The 16,088-nt window shown below is 44.6% G+C and overlaps 1 protein-coding gene across 8 annotated transcripts in view; it reads left to right on the plus strand.

Annotated features, from left to right (window-relative positions):
• Nucleotides 1–16,088, plus strand: part of MYO9A (myosin IXA) — a 163,305-nt gene that overhangs the window by 57,981 nt on the left and 89,236 nt on the right. For 6 of the 8 annotated variants that reach the window (XM_042824155.1, XM_042824163.1, XM_042824159.1 and 3 more), the window contains exons 5-8: nucleotides 2,771–2,870; nucleotides 5,402–5,458; nucleotides 8,488–8,588; nucleotides 11,001–11,127. In XM_042824155.1, the coding sequence (XP_042680089.1) occupies nucleotides 2,771–2,870; nucleotides 5,402–5,458; nucleotides 8,488–8,588; nucleotides 11,001–11,127 (385 nt within the window). The remainder of the gene's footprint in view (nucleotides 1–2,770; nucleotides 2,871–5,401; nucleotides 5,459–8,487; nucleotides 8,589–11,000; nucleotides 11,128–16,088) is intronic. The other 2 variants (XM_042824158.1, XM_042824161.1) reach the window with 2 other exon arrangements.

The raw sequence follows: 16,088 nt of genomic DNA on the forward strand, positions 1-16,088 counted from the left end.
GACTTATATTTTCCATTGTCTGTATGATTAATGCCATACCATTTGTATTCTTACACAGCTTGTCAACTACTTAGTATCTAATTTGGGAAAGAATATGATATTTTAATTCTATTTTACAGCTAAGGGCTTTTAGAAAAAGCTAAGATTATATAGACGACAAATTTAAGTGAACTGTTGCTTCCTAATATTAGTTGTTATTTCCCCTTCAATGGTGACTATTCTGAGTGCAACAAATTGGCTGCTTCTAACTTTCCATCACCTGTTGTATTTCAATTTCTGGCACTTCTGCGTTTCTCTTTTGGGAATAGATGCTGTGTGAGAAGTTTTCTCTAATGTTGATGGAGCGTTCCCAAAGTTAGATGGCACGGACTGCCTCAGACTTGACAAATACACTGTTAGGTGCTGTGATAATTAAGCTTGGTTCCTCTTGGAATCAACCACGTTTTCGGTTTTAGAAATACTGCTATGCTGTTAGTATGAAATCCATGTCGTGGTTGTTTTGAAGCAAAACAGATGAGTATTGCATGGAATAGTTTTATTATTCAAGTATTTGGAATATTTGAGCAGAAGTAAAAAATTGAAGGTTTCCCATGGAGTTGTAGAACCATAGAATGGCTTCTGTTGGAAGGGGCCTTAAAGCCCTTCCAGCTCCAACCCTCCTGCTGTGGGCTGGTTGGTTGCCCTCAGCAGATCAGGCTGCCCAGGGCCCCATCCAGCCTGCTGGTGAGAGCCTCCAGGGATGGGGCACCCACAGCCCTGCGCAACCTGAGTAAGGAATTTACACCTAATAGCTGACCTAGATCTCCCCTCTATTAGTTTAAAATCGTTCCCCCTTGTCTTATCACTACCAGACCATGTAAAGTCAATGTTCCTCCAGCTTATAAGCTCCCCTCAAGTCCTGGAAGGCCGCACTGAGGTCTCCCCGCAGCCTTCTCTTGCCCAGGCTGAACACCCCCAGCTCCTCAGCCGTCTCCATAGCAGAGGTGCTGCAGCCCTGGCAGCATCTCCGTGCCTCCTCTGCCCCGCTCCAGCAGCTCCGCACCGCAGCTGGGGCCTCACGAGGGCAGAGCAGAGGGGACGGTCCCCTCCCTGCCGCTGCCACCCCTCTGTTGGTGCGGCCCAGGATGCCGGTGGCTTTCCGGCCCCCAATGGACGCTGCTGCCTCGTCTGTGGCTTTCATCCACCAGAGCCACCGAGTCCTTCTCCGCAGCGCTGCTCTCGTGAGGCCTTCTCCCATCTGTGCTCACAGCTGGGATTGTGAAGAACCCCTTACCAAGTTCAGTTCCATCTGCGCACTGGCTTTCCCTGATCACAGCAGCATCCCTGTACTCTTTCCAGACCAGCCATCCCTGCTTGCACTGCCTGTATATTTCCTTCCTGTCCCTCAGCCTGACCAGCAGGTCCTTGTTCAGTTGTGTTGGTAATGATCTTCTCTGTGAGCACCAGGTCTGGTATCACTTCTCTGGTCGGTCTGTCTAATGCCTGAACCAGGAGTTTATTGTCGATGGACTCCAGGAATCCCCTGGAACAGCTCACTGTGTTGCCTTCCCTGCAGATCCCCAGGTGGCTGAAAGTCCCCATCAGGATGAGAGCCTGTGACTATTGCTGCAGCTGAAGCAGGGAAGCCTTGTCAGCAGGCTCCTCTTGTTCTGACAGTCTGTGTAGACTCTGTACACCAGATGTCCTTTATTGATCTGGTCCATAATTACAACCCGTAAGCTCTCAAACTGATGATGGCCATTTTCAGAGGCAGCTCATTGCTGTCCATCCACTTTTTAACATTGAGAGCAGCTCCCCTGCCCCTCCTCCCCTTCCTATCTCTTCTGCAAAGCTTGCAGCTCTCTATCGTAGTATTCCAGTTGCACGATTTGTCTCGCCATGTTTCCTTGATAGCACTTAGGTCATAGTTTCCTAATTGCAGTATGGCTTTCATCTCCTCCTGCTTGTTTCCATGCTGCATGCATTGGTATAGAGGCACTTCAGCTGGGCTATCAGCTGCATTATCCTGGAGGGGCTGTTTTTCTATTCTGTCACACAGAACTGCAGCTGCCAATGTATTACTTACTTTAGTGGCAATGAATTATTTTTAAAAAGTAAAAAATCCTGCACTGCAAATGAGCTTTCTAATTAGTATATAGGCCTTGCATGTGTTTCTGAAGGAAAACACAACGATGTCAGCCAGGAGTTCCTGAAATCCCTTCCTGGAGGTGTGCATCCGTGGATGAAGAGGAGGATCTAGCTTTCTGTTACTTGGTTTAAGCTCTTGCATCACTGCAAAGTGCTCTCAGGCCATTTCTATACCACTCTCAGTATTAAGCAGTCTAGTTGTTGCACAAGGCCCTAATTTTTATTTATCTGATGAATCTACAAAAAACTTTGTAAATCAGGGCGTCTTCATCTGCTGCATCAGTGTGAGATCAGACGGATGCAGAACAGTGACAGACCGAGCTGTCTCTCACTTGGAAGGCTTTGGTGACACGGGACTCAGTGACTCTTTTCCAGATTCGTGTCCTTTTTAGCTTCATATTTTGTTGTTTCATCCCCTGGAATTCTAACTGCATTCAAAGTTGCCCTAATAGCTAAAAACCATGGGACCATGGAAAGAGAACAAACCCAGAAGTGGACATGATAAACCTTGCTTATGTGCTGAAAGTGTACATGCAGGTTTGAGTTGGGAAGCTGGAAGTGTGAAGCTACGAGACTTCTATGTGTTTCTCTACTCAATGCTGCAGTCTGTTTTCAAGTTTAACATCCTTTTCTTTGTCACCAGGAACTACCATGTATTTTATTACCTCCTGGCAGGAGCGAGCGAGGAAGAGAGATCAGCATTTCATCTTAAGCAGCCTGAGGAGTACCATTACCTCAACCAGGTGGGATTACTCTACTGGTGGCACCTGGCAACATCTTGCCTTTTCCACCACTGATAAGCATCACTGTGTGCAGTGATAAATATGGGTCATTTCAGTGCTCTATAGGCAGCAGTCCGTCACTGTAAATTAGTCTGCATTGGCAACCTGAACACTTCTTAGTATGAAAAAAAATCAGCGTTGCCCATTTTCTGTCCCCTAAGTGGAGTTATGTTGGATAGACAACAGAAGCCACAAGCCAAACAAGGGAGGAACAGCAGTGACCTACCTTTGTGTGAATGTTTAGGCATTAACGTGTGGCTGCTGAGAAGAAAAGAAAAATGTGTGATGCCATTCAGGATGTAGTCCTAATTGTGTCTCTTTATGGCTGGCTGTCAGCACGAGCCTTTACATTTAACAATAAAAAAGTTTAACGTAAATGAAAACATGGAAACCACTGAAAATGTGGGGATTCAGAATGTGTGAGATACCATCAGTGCCAATTCAGTTCATACTTCAGGAGATCTAATTTGCTTCATGCTTAAGATGCAGCTGTGTGTTGATACTTGTAAACAGAGAATTTACAGGTTTTTTCTCAAAAAAATAAAATCAGTGGAGTAGGATGAGATGGAGCATAGTTCTATGTTGATTTTAACTGCAATTGCAATTTTCTTGGCCTGAAATGCCAAAAGCCATAAAGAGAAATTTAACGTGCGAGTTGGAGAGCAGCTCACATGCACTGTGCAGCACAAACAGCCTTTGGTCTTTGTAGAAATATAATTTAACTCTGTAATATTCTGTAAATCACGCGGGGCTCTTTAAAAATGTTTAAAGTGGGCTTTCAAAGCCAAAATATAGCGTGCTATTAATGACTGCCACCCACCTGCAGCAGGACTGGGAAATTCGCACAAGTGAGGAGCATGCTAGGAGCTTCAGCTCTGTTTAGCTTCTGCTCTTTTGGTGCCTCCTGCATCCGTGAGCAGCGCAGAGGCTGCAGAACGTGCTGTGCTCCCTCCCACCATCTGCGCTGCAGTTCTGCAGCTCCAGAGCGCCAGGATGATTTGAATGGAATGTTTTGTCAAGCACAGATTTTGTTGGGCAATCTGATAGTTCTCTGTTAGCCTCAAACATTGCCTTTAATTACAGTCTTTCCTTTTACTTAATAGTATCTTAGCGCTTCGGGTCATTGATATTTAAATTAAATAATGAAATTGTGCTGCTGTAGGCAAGTCGGCCACAGAAGGATGCAGAGGTTCATCTAGTGGGTGATGGAGGCAGACTCTGGGCTCACCTGACCACAGTGTATGGAGAGCAATGACATCTCAGCGTTCTGATTATAATCATTTCTCTGCGCTTAGTGTTTGTGGTAGGCCAGTGAGTGCTGACAGCTATGGAATAGTGGCTCCTTGAGGTGATTGCCTGGCTTCCTAACAGTGCAGCAACAGCCTTCCCGTGTCCTGTAGGCAAAGGACAAAAGGGAAAATGAGGAGGAAGAAGAAAAAAGTCATAGTGGAAGAATGGGCAAAGAAACTGTGAGAAGGGGAAAGCACTAAATTGAGGCTTGAGCATTCACAGTAACTTCTTCAGTGCATCCCAGAGAAATCTCAGCCTTTTAAAATGGAAAGAGAACAAACCCAGAAGTGAACATAAATATCTAATTAGAATTAAACACTAAAATTTAAAAGCTATGCAATACTGAGCCAGGCCCCATCACTGACCCACTGGGTCCTTGAGTTATTTTGTTTCTCCCAGGTTCCTCAATTCACATTGTTATGCAAAATAAAAGTGTATTTTGCATTGCAGATGAGGAATAATCTATTCAGGTACTTCAACAAAATGCTCTGTTGATTGTAAGTGCAGGGAGCAGGTTGGAAAAAAACCAGTTTCTTTCTAAAAGCTAATTTTCTTAAAATATCTGCTAGGCATTTTTAGAACATTCCCCTCCCATCAGTGATTGGAGTCATCGAGCAACTCGCTGAATGATTTTTGTGCTGTACATTCATATTTATCCATGCTGAAGTTAGTAATTTGCAGGATCAGATCCTTGTTTTAATGGAATCCACAGCCCCAGTGCCACCTCTGTGTTCCTCTGAGTCCTGAGCCTGGATGAGTCCTCTCAAGTCTTCACTGTCTGACTGGAAAATGACAGGAACTCAGGAGAAGCTGGTGCTTTTTAGTGAAACAATCACAGTTTTGCAGCATGTGTGTGTGTGTCCGGAGCAAAAGTTGAGAGCAGAAACAGAAATCAGTGCAACTCTGCATAAATAGCTCTTTGGCTGTAGGTAAAGCAAAGGTTTTTCCAACCAATTCGCTTCAATTCATTTAGCTCAGAGCTTGGGAAACCTCCACTTGAAAACACTGCAGAGAAATCAGAGCATCACAGATGTGAAATAGTTATAAATCTAGCTTCATGTTGATAAAATAGGTCAGGAATGACTATGCAGAATAATAGTTCTTTTATCTGGGAGGTCGATATCACTTCCCTTTCTGAAGAGCTGGTGGTGGGAGTCGTGTTGGGTCTGAATGCTACTTACCTGGGTCTGCCTTGCTTTCAGATGACAAAGAAACCCCTCAGACAGAGCTGGGATGAGTATTGCTATGACTCTGAGCCGGTCAGTACGAGTGCCTGCGTCCTCGGGGCTGTGCAGGGCTGCTCCTCTTGCTGCCTTTTGGCGAGGCACGCTGGGACATGGGCAGAGATGAATGTTAAGCTGTTGCTGATCCTCTCCCCTGCCCTGCATTGGTGTTGCTTGTGTGTTAGATGGTGGCAGTACAGATAACCTTTCTGTTATCCTTTTTTGCTTATTTCTGTCTGGAAAGCTTCAGCAGTTTGGTTTGGATATGGTCATCTAGTTTTTTGCAAATAGTAGCTCCTTCTTGATATACAATACAGATTGTTTTGTGTAAATTGGCTGCTGCGGAGTGATTTGTGAGGCAGCAGCTTTGTGGAAAGTGAAATGGCTGCCTGATAAAACTGCAAATCAGGATCTGGAAGCACTAAGAGCTGGCTGGTTTCACATCAGCTCGTTGTGGTTGTAGCAGTGTATCTGCCGTCCAACTTCCAGGAAAAAAAGAAGACAAAACCAAACCTGCCCCATCAGCCATCTGTGAGACAATCAGATCCTCCTATTGCTCAGAATGCAAACAATTCCTCCTCTGAAAATAGTTCTGCTGTCCTTTCCAAATGGATCTATCCAAGAAAGATCGTGCTGCTTCGCCCCTTCCCCACCTCCTTTGCAAGCAAGACAGGGGCTGTGGCTTTGGTCAGTGGTGTGCTTCATGTTGGTGTGGCTTGCAGATGTGTCCCTGTGATGGTCTGTGTTGGTTTGTCTTGCACCACAAAGCATGTTTCCAGCCAGCTGCATGTTGTCCCAGCTAATTCTGCCATGCATGTAATGGTTGCTGCACCCAGCTAAGAGATTTGGAGGATGAGGTGATGTGGAAAGGAGCTGTTGTTCTCTGTGGCCATATAGGCATCATGTTAACAAGGTTTCAGCTGCAAACCTGTGTTACAAGAGGAGAAGAAGGAGGGAGTTTAGCCTCCCAGAGTTCAGAAGCCTCAGATATTGTACTGGCATCCTCATGAGGTCCTGTGGGAACATAGGGCTGCTTCCCTATGTGCCTCACGATACCAAAACGAGTTGCAAAGACTTGAATTGCTTTAGGAGTGGGTTAGGAAGATCAACTGGAGAAATGCCAGGAAAACCAAACCCTGCTTCGTTTCCTTATTTTGAGTGGGAAAACCATATGTCCTTACAGTTGGGCTGTCTGGTGTTTTACTCTGCTCAGGGTTGTTTTCCGTGCTGCTCATGGTAGATCACATCCTGGCTTTTGGGATGATTTACTCTTAAGCATCCTCTGGCCCTTTTCCTCCGTGAGATGACAACAGAGGCGTTGGGCTGCACCTTATGCACATTTCCAGCTTATAATGAAACCCCATTATAACTTCTTTGAGCTTTTCCCAGAAATCCATTGATTGCTGAAATTGGCCAGTAGTAAGCTGGGGACTCATTGCTCTAAAATCAGTGGAACTTTTTGAAATATGTATGTATATACACTCCTTAAAATACATATTATTTATACATAAATGCTTTAAAAATACATATGTATGTATGTATATAAAATCCATTAGGAAACAATACCTAGCACAGAACTGAAACACTATGGAGAGCATCTGCTTTTAAGTAGATAATTTGCAAAAAGCTTTTCCATGTGGACTAATGACTTTGACGATTGTTATGTAAATTGTTCATTAAATGCCTTTGGCACGGATTGCAGTATTTGTGAGTCAGCTGTGGTATTTCGCCGTTGCCTTGTGAATTATTTTGGGTGAACAATGCCACCAAACGAAATGGGTTCCTGGAATGTGGATGGCCAGTAAAAGTGGCATTTGTCGTCCCTTCTAAAAGTTCTTCAAAAAGCTTGTTTGTAGAATTTGTGGATGCGCTTTTTGGTTCTGCAGGACTCCAGGTCCTGCCTTAGTGGGTGTGAAAACTCCTGAAATTACCCACAGCATATTTGTGATGGCTGGGGATGCCAGTCAGCCCACATTTGGGTTGTCCTACTATTTAATAGTAGCTAATAGTGCAGTGGACTAGCTTGTAGAAAGTCTCCATTTAAGTGTTAGTAAATATTTTGAGGTTTAAGACAGCATTTATATCGTAGGACAGGCAACAACATAATTTTGAATTGGAGGCAGGGGATTTTTTAAGGAAAAAGTATAAAATTTGAGCTATGCATAATCTGTAGGGGCCCCAAAGTCAGTCAAAGCATGCACGAGGTCCTTGGCTTTAGTAGTTTATTTACTCGTTTAAGGAGGATTAGTTTAACTCTGCTCCCTAAGTATTGGGAAGAATCTGGCTAACTAAATCATTCAGCTGTGACACGTTAACTGCTGGGAGATAGAGGTAGGAGTGGGTTCAAATTCCCTGTAAAAACATACTGATATTTGGAATAAAGCTCACGAAAACGATGTGAAACTTTCCCTTTCTTATGCAGCATTTCATTCACTGATGGCATAGAATTACATTTTATTTTGAAGTATTTTAAAACAGAATTCTTCCTATTTACTTCAAGGAGCTCCTAACCAGGCCAGGGCCAGGACTTAATGTGGAATGAACTGCCTGGAAACGAGCACACTGTTGCTACTTCACGGCCTTTCTGCATGCTTGTTCTCCACAATTCTGGCCAAATAGTTATCATATTTAAAACTGCACTTTGGTTTGCTTGTAGGCAGACTGTTGAAAAGCTGGTTTTCCTAGACAGCTTCAGTTTGTGCGCTCTTTCCAGTGTTGATGAAGAAAAAGTCTGCCTTGCCTCTAGAGCTAATCATGGATTGTTATTGCATTGCGTGTGCACTTCTTGCTCTGTCTGCTGTGGTGCTGTGCATTCCCTCTTGCTCTGGAGCAGGGTTCAGAGCAGTATCCAAGGGGCTGGGTGTCAGGGTCAATTAACCACTGTTATTCTGCATCCACATTAGCGAGGCCTCCTGCGTATCTTGTTTCCCAGTGCCAGATTGGAAATGTTCTAGTTGCCGATAAAAGCGTGGAGATCCTGGGATGATATTTATGAAGTGCTGACTTGGCCATCTGGACCTGTTCTGGCCTCAGTTGCAGGACTTAATTTTTCCCTTTGAACCCAGCAGGATTGCTTTTCCGTTGAAGGGGAGGACTTGAAGCACGACTTTGAGCGCCTACAGCTAGCCATGGAGATGGTGGGCTTCCTTCCCAAGACTCGCAGACAGTGAGTTTATTTTCTATGTTAACAGAATGTATTACTGAATTGTATTAATACCAAGAGCGTTGTACATTTATAATAGTAATATATAACATAAAAATGATCCCTGTAATCAGTGAGACAAGCTAACGTAAATGAGTAACCTTTCGGTGTGGTGAGAAGGGTTGATGACACACTGACTGCTCGTACAATAAGGGAATAATCACAATGGCAAGATACAAGCAAAATGTGCCCTTCGTTACTGTTATCAAGCTGTCTGTGCATATTGGCAAAAAGTTGGCATCTGGATGTGAACTGTTCAGAATAGTCATACTGTGCGTGTAATGAATCCAGATCCTAGTTTAATCAGAAAGCCAGGCATCAAATCTAATCCTTCTCCACGCAGTTGCCAGTTTTTAGACTCACTTCCAGCAGCCCTTCATTCAGTGCAAATGCTGGTTGAAAACTTGGGCTTCTCGGTTGGATCGCAGCGCTGCCTTTTGCCAACGGCGAGGAATTGTGTGCTTTACATCCTGCACTAAACCACAGAGTAATTCCTGCACTGACTGGCTCCAGTGTTGCAGAGGTTTGAGTAGGTCTGAATGAACTTGACAAATATGTTGCTAAGATTAGAAACAGGCTCTGAAAAAATAGGTATTGATAAGCAATCTTTGGGGGAGTATTGTTTTTGACATCATAAGCATTGCTGAAGGGCAAATCAGTAGCTGGAACGCAGTGAGAAAGCTGGTGCTTTTCTGAGTAAAATTGTTCAGACAATAATTTAATGACCCGGTTCCTTTTTCTGAGATCCAGGAGGTTTATGTAGGAACAGGGAATTTTTGCTTTGTGCTAATGGCACTTGAAACCCTACTCATTGCCTAGAGGAGATGACATTTAAGCTACATCTACCATTACCTCCTGCTCTTTTAAGCATGGATTTTCTTTCTTCTTAACAAGTTTCTGAGCCAGCCAGCAGTTAGGAATCCTTTACAGTGAGGCATCATTTTGCTTTCTGCTCCAGTAAGAAATTGTTTCACCTACCTGAGAATCTTCTTCATAAGCTCATACTTTATCCCAAGCATTAACAAATGGTGAAATCAGTGCTGCTTTCTCTCTGTGCTTTCCACACATATAGATAAACCCAAGTGTGCACACTTTTACTGTCACTCTGTATACATCAGCATATGCCCTTCTTTTTCCCCATCTGTCTGCTTCATGTCAAGAGCACGCTGACATTCTCCTGACAGCATCACGGTGCATCGCTGCTCCCTGAACTGATGCCACTGCATGCACTCGAGACAGATGCTGCAGCAGTGAGGAAGGCAGCACAGAACTAAATTGCTTCCCATGTTCTGCCCTGGGCGACTCATTACACAGCAGGAATCAAGTTGCAGTGACAGGTTTTCTAAAGCCTGTGTGCAGCGCAGGGTTGCTTACAGTGAGGTAATTCAGTTGGCAGAGGAAAGCGGTGGGTAAGTGTCTGAGCGGAGTAGGATATCCGTGTAAATTCAGGATTTTGATTTACTGTATGATAACTTTTACTTTTCCCCCAGAGGGTGGGGAGGCACTGGCACAGGTTGCCCAAGGAGGCTGTGGATGCCCCATCCCTGCAGGCATTCAAGGCCAGGCTGGATGTGGCTCTGGGCAGCCTGGGCTGTTGGTTGGTGACCTGCACACAGCAGGGGGTTGGAACTGGATGAGCACTGTGCTCCTTTGCAACCCAGGCCATTCTATGATTCTATGATAATGTAGGACAGGCTCAGAGGGGTGATGCTGTGTTGTCCAGACAGGCTGGTGGTGTGGCGAGGAATCAAATGCAATTTCAATGATTGTTAGGTCCCCAGAAGGACAAGTAAAGTACATAGCTGAAGGCAGCTGTGATTTATCCTGAACTTCATTCTTTTTCTTGTTATATGGCCTGCCATTTTGTAACCATGGGTTTGATTATGTTGAACTTCAGGCTGGGAATCAGGTGACCTGAGTTATTTTTTTGAATCCAAGAAAACCAGAATGGGATTCTTTTCAAAAAGGCTGAATCACTGCAAGTTTGGTACTTGACTAAATGAAAAAAAAAAAAAAGCAAAACCAATTAAGTGAGTGCTTGTTTTAAGCCTAATTTTTGAGAACGTGTTGGCCTAAGAGAGAAGACTAGAAAATGAGAGGAATAAGTAGAATAGAAAGGTGGCACTTGGATGTCTGGAGGTCGAGGGGGCTGTGGAAAGGGCGGGATATGAAGTTGTGTAAGGCATGTGCTGAGAACAGTGTTTGAATGAGTTTTTATCACCTGTCAGAGTTCATGGTGATGGGATCCCGATCAATACCTGACAAAGATTTGCAGCCAGGTTTCACACTGAGCGTGTTGTTTGCTTTCTCAGTGGACTTAAGGAAAAAAAAGACAAAACCAACAACGTGAAAATGAGATCTGTCTCTCTCCTTTAGAATTTTCTCTCTCCTGTCTGCAATACTACATCTGGGTAACATCCGATACAAGAAGAAGACCTATCGGGATGACTCCATCGATATCTGTAACCCCGAAATACTGCCCATCGTGTCGGACCTGCTGGAGGTAAGCCTCTGCTTTCAGTCACTTAGCTTTGACAGCTAATGAGCTTTATTTGTATTTCTAGTTTCACTGAAGGGCAGGTTGTCTTACGTTAATGTAGCCTGTTTGTGTTTTCCATTAAGGAGTTAGGAAGACTTTTTTTATGAGGCCTTAATGTAAAGTTTTTTCTAGCTGGCCATCAGTTTCTGTATAATTGACTGAAAATAGTGTTTCTGAGATTACAACTAGAAAGATTGCAAGCAAGTTCTGGATGGGTCTAAAACCTGCCATTCCTCGTGGTATTTTCTTCAATTGCTCAGCAATTCAAGAGCTCCCTCACCAGAATTCTCCAATGCTCCTGAAATCGGTTGCAGTAATTGTATAAGAAACTACTGAAGGAACTGTAAGTCCATCAGCACACTCTGCTGCTCCACGTAGTGGCAGTAAGGGGTTCTGAATGAAGTCACTGTGTTTTGTTGCCTGATGTCCCTCTGCCAGCATCTGCAGAGGTGGTGGTGGATATGCTGCAGGTGCATTTCACTCTGTTTTTTTGGTGCTCAGTTACAGACTTGCATTTATCTAGATCTGGTTTGAACCTGTTGATGCCATCTGCTGTTTTACTGTGTAAGAGCCTGTAAGCCTGTACAGAGAGTGCTTTGTCCTCCCTGGATGACCACTGTACCAGTGTCACCTGGGACAGGTGTCCATGAGTTGGCACATCTCACCTGACCGATTCCCATCACATCCAATCTTGCTGGAACAGAGGAGTGTGCTCCATGAGCCCTTAGATTTCCTTTATCCCTCTGAAAAGTCTCTGGATAGTGTAGAAGGTTCACTTCTCCTATTTTCCTGCCAGAAGGTAATTTGTTGTCCTTCTGTGCACACGTGGTGCTCTCCCATTCCTTCCCTCGGGCAGCTGTTGTGCTGTCTTACTCCTTGAATTCAGGGGTTGGCGCACAGATTTTCATAGCACTTCATCAATGCTCTGAATGTAGGGAGGGGAAAGCTTCTGTAAAATACTGGTATAAGCAGCTGGATGCTCTTTGCATCTTGGACTTGCAGACTGCAGAAATAAACAGAAGGAAAATGTGAGTTTGGATAGAATGTCATTGATCTGACCCTGTTAAAAATGGCTGCGTTGGTCGCAGCAGGAATGCCAGGTCATTTAAGAAGTAATCACTTCTTGAGAATGCTTTGAATAAGAGAGTGACTTAAAGATCTGACAAAGTTCCAGGCTTTGGGTCGTTGCCCTAGCTTTCTTCTGCAAACAAATTCTTCTGCAACATCTGTGTGCTGGAAGGTATTGGGGTGTTATTTGCACAAGCACATGCGAAATCAAGCATCAGTTGAACCAAATGGACCCGACGGTGGCTTTGTGCCATGCACTGGGACAGCACCAGCATGGGTACCATGTTCACTTGTAGGTATGTAGAATATATAGAGGAAAAAGAACAAATAAATGAATGCGTATTTTAACTTCTTGAAAGAACACTTAGAAGCTGGTGTAACTGAGCAAAACAGTACTGCTGTTGCTTTCAGTAAGTCCTTTGTGAGCTAACTGATCATACACAGCACCAAAACTTCTTCATCAGGCACCAAGCAGTGCAGATGTCAGGCACGATTTGTAGGAGGTGCTGCTGTGTTTTTTTGTAAGTGGTGCCACTTGTTCTTAAACCTGCATTTCTTTGGTTCTTTCCCTGTGAAAGTGCAGATGTTGCCCACAAGTGTAAACTTTCTGATGGACTCACGCCCCAGTCAGCTGAAACAGAGCAAGTACATTTTCAGGAGAAGCTTGGTGTCTGTGTCTGAAATGTTCGACCTCTGCAGACTTGAATTGCTCTTTTGCCATGTTGATTCAGTTCTGAACAAGGGGAGAACTGAAGGCTTCAGACAGATGCATCTTCGTTGCGGGGCAGCCATTGCACTTACCTACTGAGCACTTTCTAGATTGAGTGGAATCTTGTTATCCAGAGACCAAAAATCTCAGTTGAAGCAATTTGATATTTTGCATTTTGTCTCACTTGGATAATTATTTTTTTACTCTTTTTTTTTGTGTGTGTAATCACTGAAAATACACAGTTACTCTTCTCATGCCAGTGTTGCTGAAAAGATTTAAAAATTTGCTAATTCCTTCTCTACATCTTGGCATTACTTACCAAGACTGAAAAATCATCTCAATGAAACTAGGACTGGCTGACAAATACTTGAATTTCTTTCCATGCAGCCATTGGTTGCTCAGCAGGGCAGTGTGGAGTGTAGAAGAGGATGCAGCTATCCTTCCTGTGATCTGATACTTACAGGCAAGAAATCTGGGGCTGTGGTGGTTTGTTCTTTTTTTTTTTTTTTTTCTTTGAAGTCTTGCTGGATTTGTTCATTCAGGGATTTGACTTGAAAAAGAGAAGGAAAAAATCCTCTTGGGTTTGGAAGAAGGGCAGCTGAATGGGGTGCATCTGAGAGCTGCCGAGAAGAAGGGATCCAGGGACCCAGAAGTACAGCACCAAGGGAGTGGTTGCCTTCCTGGGGAAAGGAACAGCCAGCCTGGCTGAAGTGAAGAAACTGAGCAAAATTAGGCAAATTTTCCCCCTCTAAAGGGGACGTCTGGCCCAAAGTATCATGAGCTTGCTGCTTTTCATTGCGAAGTGGAGCCTTTGAGCCTCTGAGGACAAATCTGGGGGAGTTTCAATAGTCAGTGCAAGAGCACCGAGTACCTTTTTCTTCCACTGAGGTACTTAGCCATCGTTTGCATGGAGAGATTTGTCTCCCTGTGAAATGAAGCTGTCGCGCGGATTTCTGAAGAAATCAGGGAGGAGATGATGACCTGAGATGGATTTTATTTTTCTTCAATGCTGACAGCCCCTTCTAATACTCTTTGAGTTTATTAAAACATCCAGACCGGCGTTTGTTGAAAAAGCAAACTGCAGTGTAGGATTTTGGCCAGCCTCTGTGGATCATTGTTTCATTTACAGTAAGACCTCGATTCCTTTTCTCAGGCATAGACGTAGCGTGTGGATTATGTGAGGCTTTTGGCAGGTTTTTCTCGGCCTTTGTTTAAACTCTGCTGAAATATCAGCGCTGTGGCGTGATGTCAGTGCTGCCTGATGGATCGAGCAGACCTGGAAGGCTCCACAGGCAGCGAAATTATGGCAGGCAGAGGGAGAGATCCTCCTCAGAAACCAAGGATTGTGTAAAAACCCTCCTGAGGAAAAACCTGGAAGCGCTCCTTCGTGGGTTTATTGGTATCCATCTCTTCTCTGCAGTCCAAACCGGAAAGTCCTCCCACCCCTCCACGTGGCCGTGGGACTGCAGGGTTTTGTGTCTGGATGTGGAGCTCATCCCTGAGCCTATTTCAGCTCGAGGAGCTGTTTGTTCAGAGCTCGAAGCTGAGCTGAAGCTTTGCAGGTCAGCAGGGATCGTGCCTTTATTAAATGCAGTGGTACGTTTGTGACTTCCTAAGCATGATTAACAGAAATGATCTCCTAGAAATTATCTGCTGCCAGCTCACCATAAAGGAGACTATTTTTTCCCTTAGAAGAGCGAGAATACTTTTGTGTGTGTTTACTAGTGACCGAAATTATTTCCATGGCAAGCATCCAGTAGGGAAGGCAAGTTTTGTCTTTAGTTTTACATCCAGTTGTTAGGCTTAGATAACCAGCCTCGGTGCAGACAGTGGTAAATAACAGTTATTTACCAAAGTAAGTTTTGCCGTGTCTCTTTTGCACTGACCACGTTGGCTCTCGCACCCAGCATGCTCCTTGTGTGATGAGCATCTCAGCAAGCACTAGCTGGGGTGAAAAGGAGCTCCAGCCTTCCTTTCTGCATTTGCTCTCAGGTTGAAGGCTGGGTGTGAAGCTCTGAGCCAGGACTCCAGTCAGGTAACTTAGTTTGCTTCAAAGAAAGCCAGAATCAAAAGTTCAGCTCTTGCTCAAGAAGGAAGCCCATCCTGTCAGTGACTAAATTTAATTTCTCTTACTCCACACCAAGCAGCTTTTCAATAAGCTCTAAACATCACAATTCAGTTCTCAAAGACAGAAGCATCTAGTCTCCCGTGGACATGGCGAGCCAAATACCTCCATGCTGTGACCTTCAGTTAAAACTTGAATAGCTCAGCTGTGCTCATCGTCAAGCATTGGCTTTCAGCAGTGATGTAGCAAGCAAACCATGCTCTGCTGGGCGTTAGCTCTGGGCAGGTCTGCAGGATTGTCTTCTGGAGCTGAACGTCCCATCCTTGCCAAGTGTGTTTTTGTATGGGAGACCCCTGCAGGTGTGCGCACAGCAGGCATGGGGTGGAGGAAGCACATCTGCAGGTCTTGTCCAGCAAGAGAGCACGGGGAAGAGAAAGCTCTGGAGAGCAGGCAGATGGGCAGGGGGAAGGTACGGGTAGCTGTGCAAACCATTCAAAACTGCTGACAAATGCAGGACTCAGAAGTGTTTAGGCTGTTTAGTCTGGGCACCAAGAGTTTTGCATCGGCCTGTTTTGATTCCTAACCACCTGAATACACTTTTGCCTACTGCTTTTTTCTTTAGTTTAAAAACCGCCAGCCTGCAGGCTCAGGGTTTGCAGCAGTCCTGCCTTGCTCCTACTTCAGCCCATTTGGACAAGGCAAAACTCACTTTTGTTCCAGGCTTTGCAATTGAGGGGTGTCAGCCGATGTCCTGCACTTGTGAGCTGCTGAAAAAATTGTCCACATGTGGCCTTTGGCTGCTTGAGCCAGCAAATGACCCCACTGCGTTTGCTGGGAACATGAAGAGGGATTATTTTTTTTCCCCCACACACAATTTGGAAAATCAGGCTGGAAGCTTGAGGGTATTACTGAAGACAAGTGAGGTTCTCGAGGTGCTGATGTTTGATTTCTTATGATATGGGAGCTGCTGGTAGATGAGGGCTGCATACAGGTGAGATGGTGTTCATTGCTGCTCACGCTAGGGTGAGATGTTCTTGTTGCTGGGAGTTGCAGGAAAGGCCAGCTGTGTAAAAATGCATTGGA

Source organism: Centrocercus urophasianus, unplaced genomic scaffold, assembly GCF_019232065.1.
Source record: "Centrocercus urophasianus isolate 14NV4802_14NV808 unplaced genomic scaffold, USGS_Curo_1.0 seq_23, whole genome shotgun sequence".
NCBI lineage: Eukaryota > Metazoa > Chordata > Aves > Galliformes > Phasianidae > Centrocercus > Centrocercus urophasianus.